Genomic DNA, 6,071 nt, shown 5'->3' with positions numbered 1-6,071 from the left:
GATGTTCAATTGGCAGGACACTACTGTAACCAGATTAATAAAGTACAAGAGGTACACAGTCTGGACAAGGGACTCCTTGTGTCTTGAACTTTAAGCAGCTGTGAGGCCACATGGTTCTACAAAATTCAGAGCTATTACCTTTGGTCCATTCTCCTTAACACGCTGGCTTCTTTCTGGGCCTAGATTTTTCTGGGAAAAAAAAAAACACTTCCTCAGGGCCTTTCCCCTGGTGGACCTTCTGCCAGTTTCCAGGCAGTTTTCTCCCTTCTTTCAGGTCTCTGCTCAAATGTCCCCTTCTTAGCCAACCTTGACAAACACCCAGCATAACACCTCATCCATTCTCTTCTTTTACTTGCTTTCACTGTCTTCATAACCTCTGCCTCCATCTCAGGATTATTTATTTTTACATATGCATATATCCTATCACCCTCACTGAATATTGGGTAATTTTTCTGTTCAGCATCTTCTACTTTATGACTTGGAAATGCTGAAAACATGACCGATGCTCTATATATACCTCAAATGCATGAAATAATTTCTTATTAAATGTTTACAAGACCTAGCCTATTGGAGAACATCTCATGTTGGGACAAATTTCCTAATCAGAGAGGAAATAGGGATCACCTTGAAGGACTCAGATCCACTCAGTTCCAATATATTAGGATACCTTTCTTGAGTGGAAAATGCAACAATGGGAGCCATGTCTATTTATGTGAAAATTAGTCATGTTATTTTTCCCTGTATTGGCAGTGGCCTCCACAACATGGACCCAGGAAATGAGACAGGAATTTCAGAATTTCTTCTTATGGGGTTTTCAGAAGAACCAGAACTACAGACCCTCATCTTTGGGTTTTTTCTCTCCATGTACCTGATCACTGTGTTTGGGAACCTGCTCATCATCCTGGCCATTAGCTCTGACTCTCACCTCCACACGCCCATGTACTTCTTCCTCGCCAACCTGTCCTTTGTAGACATCTGCTTCACCTCCACCACCATCCCCAAGATGCTGTGGAACATCCAGACTCAGAGCAAAGTCATAACCTATGCAGGTTGCATCACACAGATGTTTTTTTTCCTATTCTTTGCAGGATTAGAAATCTTTCTCCTGACTGTGATGGCCTATGACCGCTTTGTGGCCATCTGTCACCCCCTGCACTACATGGTCATCATGAACCCCAGACTCTGTGGACTGCTTGTCCTGGTGTCCTGGGTTCTGAGTGCCTTGAATTCCTTGTTACAAAGTTTAATGGTGTTGCCACTGTCGTTCTGTACAGAGGTGGAAATTCCCCACTTTTTCTGTGAACTCAATCAGATAATCCAACTTGCCTGTTCTGACACCTTTCTCAATAACATGGTGGAATATTTTGTAGCTACGTTGTTGGCTGGTGGTCCTTTCATTGGGATTCTTTACTCTTACTCTAAGATAGTTTCCTCCATATGTGGAATCTCGTCAGCTCAGGGCAAATATAAAGCGTTTTCCACCTGTGTGTCTCACCTCTCAGTCGTCTCCTTATTTTATTGTACAGTCCTGGGAGTGTACCTTAGCTCCGCTGCTACCCAGATCTCCCACTCAAGTGCTGTAGCCTCGGTGATGTACACGGTGGTCACGCCCATGCTGAACCCCTTCATCTACAGCCTGAGGAACAAAGATATAAAGCGGGCTCTGACAAGACTCCCTGAGATGGCACCTACAAAAAGGCCAATGGTCCTGGGCTGAAGAAATGGCCATAATTGTAGGGTCCAGAGCCTAAGCCAAATGTTGAGCTTCTTTGATCAGGTTGTGGAAGTGAAATATGAGTCTTCCATTTTTTCCCTGGAGTTTTTTTCATTTTGCCCTCTGTACAATTTATTTAACTCACTTTATTAAGCTTCCTGACATCTCTTGTATCCAAAAGATTTTCCTTTTGCCATTTTCCTATTCTTGGATTAAAATTCTTGGAAATTATCATATATTTCAAAGGACTACATGGATATGTTAAGAGTAATTTCTTCTCATATAAAATATATCATAAGGAGTATTTTTTCCTTTGTTTGACCAAATGAAAAAAAAACATTCATGACTTATACTAGTCCTATGGCAAGTTTAGTCTTGGCTACCACAGCTATTGATGTAAGTTTAAAACAGAGAAAGATCTGAGACCGCTGTGGTTCACTCTTGTGACCATCATTCCTTTCTATATCACTATATGAACTGTTCTTCCTGATAAAGCAGACGTTTATGTAGCAGATTGGTATAGTTGATCCTGGGGAATTTTTTCTTCTCATTAGGTACCTGGTCTGTTACACAGCTTGTGTCCACCATGCATACCATAGTCACAGGAAAAAAAAAATAATAATACAATGCATGTCTGCAAGTAGATTCAACATAGAAAGAAATATATGGAAAAATAGATTCATATCATATGGCCTTTCAAGTCAAGCTTGACTTTAAGTATGATGGAACAAAATATTAAATCACACATTTATTGCTATGCAAAATATTTCCTTCTTGGGCACATCATCTACTCATTGAATTAATGGATATCAGAGTCCATGTGTAAAGTGTATTCATGAAGATGAAAGGCTGGTGGTGTGTTTGGGTTTTATTAAGTTATCTTCTGGTTTCAGTGTGAAAATCCCCAGTGCTACTTAGGAATATGACTCCTTCCATCTCTCTAAATGAAATATCTCCTGCTCTTCTAAATTCTGCCAAAACCACTAAAAGGCCAGCAAATGAACAATATCAGTATCATCCACTATACATCCTCCTCTTAATCACTGGATGACTCACCACAAATGTGAATGTCCAGGTATGTGAATCTGAGTCACAAGCTTTGTGCAAACATACATGACTTTTGAAACTTTCCATGTTATCTCAAAGGGGCTCAGGGAGTCACTTTTTAATACTGTTATCTGAAGGAAACATGAAGAACAGAGTAATCATGAATGCTACCTTCAATTATGTTACCTACAAATGCCTAGAATAAAAAGAATCAGATGGCAAATGGCCTCACTTCTGCCTACTTTGATTATTTGATCAGTTAGCTATTGCTGTGTACAAAACATCCTAAAATAAAATAGCTTAATAGGTATCTTTATTATTGAATGAGATTGTAAGGTTGGGAGCTATTCTCATCTCTGTTGGGCTCTTTATTAAGTCCAGATTCAGGTGCTAATCTCTACACTGTGTTTCTAAGGCTCATCCATGCGGTGTGTTGTTCTAGTGTCTTTCTGTCTTAAACCAACTTAGGTCAATTTACTTCTTTTCTATATGTAGGCTAATCTTCTAGTCTTCAAAAAATGTGTTCATCAAATGTAAATTGTCTTAATATAATCCCACTATTTTAATATTTACATGTGAACCTTTGTTTTTTCACAGCTGGAAGGGAGACCTCCCACCCTGATAGGTGTGACTCAGCTAACTGTGCTCCAGATGTGACCCTGAGACAAACACCATTAGAATTTTTAAATTCTAAGTAATTTATTGGAGCATTATTACATGCAATAAACTGTACATAGTTGAAGTGCACAACTTTAAATTGAAATAGTCATTGAGAAATCATGGGTACATACTGCACAGTTCCTTTTTTATAGAACTCAAGAAGGCTCACAGTAAGTTTTTCCTGCTTTGTTATGAAATTTTTAAGATGTAATCCCTCTACTCATGGCTTTCTTCAGAAGGCAACGTGGAAGATAACTTAACTTCAAGGGATATGGTGATGAAAAATGACATGTGTAGAAATACCGTTGGGCCCAAAAAGTGTCCAAGAATAAGGGTTGTATGCATGCACATGTGTGTGTGTTTATGCATATTTCTTTCAAACAAATTCACTCACATACATAGATGTACATGCATGAAACTCATGATCCTCATTATAATTCATTATAATCTACAAGTTGTGTTGAAAGAAAGCTTGAAAGAAACTTGAGGGTAAAGAAAAAAGAGAATGAAGGTTTGCATTATTTGGAATACTAGAAATGAAAAAGTTAGACCAGGGGCACCTGGGTGGCTGGGTCGGTTAAGCATCTGGCTACCAGGTTCGGATCAGGTCATGATCTCATAGGACATGGGTTCGAGCCCTGTGTTGGGCTCTGTGCTGACAGCTAGCTCAGAACCTGGAGTCTGCTTCAGATTCTGTGTGTCTCTCTCTCTCCCTCTGACACTCCCCTGCTCACACTGTCTCTCAAAAATAAATATACCCAAAAAACACATAAAAATAAAAAAAATTTTAGGCCAAAAAATTAGAACATGTGGCTTTATTTTTAACCACGAATCACGTTTCTTATCTGAATGCCCAGAGGTCTCAGAGACAGAACCATATTAACATTTATGCAAGGAGAAATTTTGTGTACCTGTTCATAAGGCTTAATATCTCCAAGTTGACTTCAGGTTTGGTTTCTTCTACTCAAAGAGCATTTCAACACAAAATGTCCTTACTCAAGGATGCTCAGTAAATGAGTTGAGAGTCTTAAATGCTTTTGTCATTTCTGATTGCTGCTTTATACGATTAACATATTAAGGGTTTAAGAGAAATAAATTTCCACTCTTTGAGGTCTGGAGGTCAATGCCAAAAATGAGTCTCATTGGGCTAAAATCCAGAAATCTCTGCAGGACATGAGAGTGTGAATTCCTGCCTTTTTATATATTTGTTCTCCACAATAATGGATGTCCTCTCAACCTCTACTGGTTACCTGGAAAGGATCGTTTTTTAAAAGTTATCCAAAATAAACTTGAATAACAGAATGATCATGAATGTTGCAGTATAGCAAGCCATTCTGAAAGCAGATAGCTTTGTAGAATGTCTTTAGAATCCAGTGGAATTGTATGGTGATGCATTGTTCTAACGTCTATTGATCTCCTCAAGGATCTTGAGTCAGCTATGTGCCCGCTGGGGAGGCTCTGCTGATCTCACCAGGGCATTCTAATATATTGGGGCTTAGCTAGCTAGCTGTGACTCATCCAGGGTGACTTTGGATTGGACAATTGGGCTCTGCTCCACATTTCCTCATTTCCTCTGCATCCCACCTAGTTTTATTCACTTTTCAGATGCAGAGTTCCAAGATAGAGGAGCAGAAATGCACAAGACCTCTAAGGTCCACTGTCACTTCTATCATATTCTGCTGGCTACAGTAAACAAAAAATCTTAATCCACTCAGAATCAAAGGTGGAAGAATAGTCTCCACCTCCTGATGGAAGGTACTGTACACATTGCCAAAGACATGGCTACAGTGAAAGACTGGAATTTGGGCCCATCTCTGCAAACTTTCTGCCATGGCTGTTAATTTCAATATGAAATGTTTCATTCCCACTTCTCTCTTCAGCAGTGCAATGATCTGACAAGACAGCGAAGATGAATTAGGTGTTCAATGCGCAGTGAAGGGAATTCTGCTCCAGATGGTCAGGCTTCCCTCCAAATGTAAATGTTTCCTCTTCACCCCTTGCCTATAGATCAACATTCTTAATATAAGAAAAGAATGGCTGGCTCAGAGAAACTGGGGACCTCGCATCTAACTCATTGATTAATGGAGGTAGCAACTGTTGTGTCACTGACCTATTTTCACGGCATCCTTCTGTAGATACTCTTTTCCTATTGAATGACCTTTCCATTGACATTCTCAAAATAGTTTTCATCCTGGAACTGGTTTTTGTTTGTTTGTTTCTTTCTTTCTTTGGTTGTTTGCTTTCAGTTGTTTGTTCATTGGGAGGGTTCTGTTGGGAAGAGGTGACATTTGAAATGTAAATAAAAGACAGAGACATTGGAATATATGTTCTTCATTTGTCCAGCTTTATTGAAATTTAATTGCCATATAAAATTAAGGAAGTTTAATCATACAACTTGGTGATTTCATATACATATATGTTGTGAACTAATCCTCACAATAAGTGAGTGACTTCATCCATCAGTTCGCATACTTACCATTACTTTTTGTTGTAAGAACATTTACTATGTACTGTGTTAGAAACCTTCAAGTATACAACACAATACATTTAAGTATAATGACCATATTGTACATGGGGTTCCCAGAACTTATTCATCTTATAACAGAAGGATTATAAGCTTTCACTAGCATCTTCCTATTTCCCCAAACCC

At 39.0% G+C, this 6,071-nt stretch overlaps 1 protein-coding gene across 1 annotated transcript; it reads left to right on the top strand.

The window, feature by feature from the left end:
• The first annotated feature begins 700 nt into the window (after window positions 1-700).
• Window positions 701-1,717, top strand: LOC115274367 (olfactory receptor 7A17-like). The gene has a single exon (XM_029917822.1). The coding sequence runs from the start codon at window positions 701-703 to the stop codon at window positions 1,715-1,717; it is 1,017 nt and encodes a 338-aa protein (XP_029773682.1).
• Window positions 1,718-6,071: the final 4,354 nt, after the last annotated feature.

The sequence above is a fragment of the Suricata suricatta genome, chromosome 12 (assembly GCF_006229205.1).
Source record: "Suricata suricatta isolate VVHF042 chromosome 12, meerkat_22Aug2017_6uvM2_HiC, whole genome shotgun sequence".
In the NCBI taxonomy this organism is placed as follows: domain Eukaryota; kingdom Metazoa; phylum Chordata; class Mammalia; order Carnivora; family Herpestidae; genus Suricata; species Suricata suricatta.
Note: the sequence above shows the minus strand (reverse complement) of the source record. Positions and strands in the feature narration are given on the sequence as shown.

What these genes read in the sequence shown, in the direction of transcription:
- LOC115274367 (XM_029917822.1), top strand. Translation starts at nt 701, where the DNA reads ATGTCTATTTATGTGAAAATTAGTCATGTTATTTTTCCCTGTATTGGC.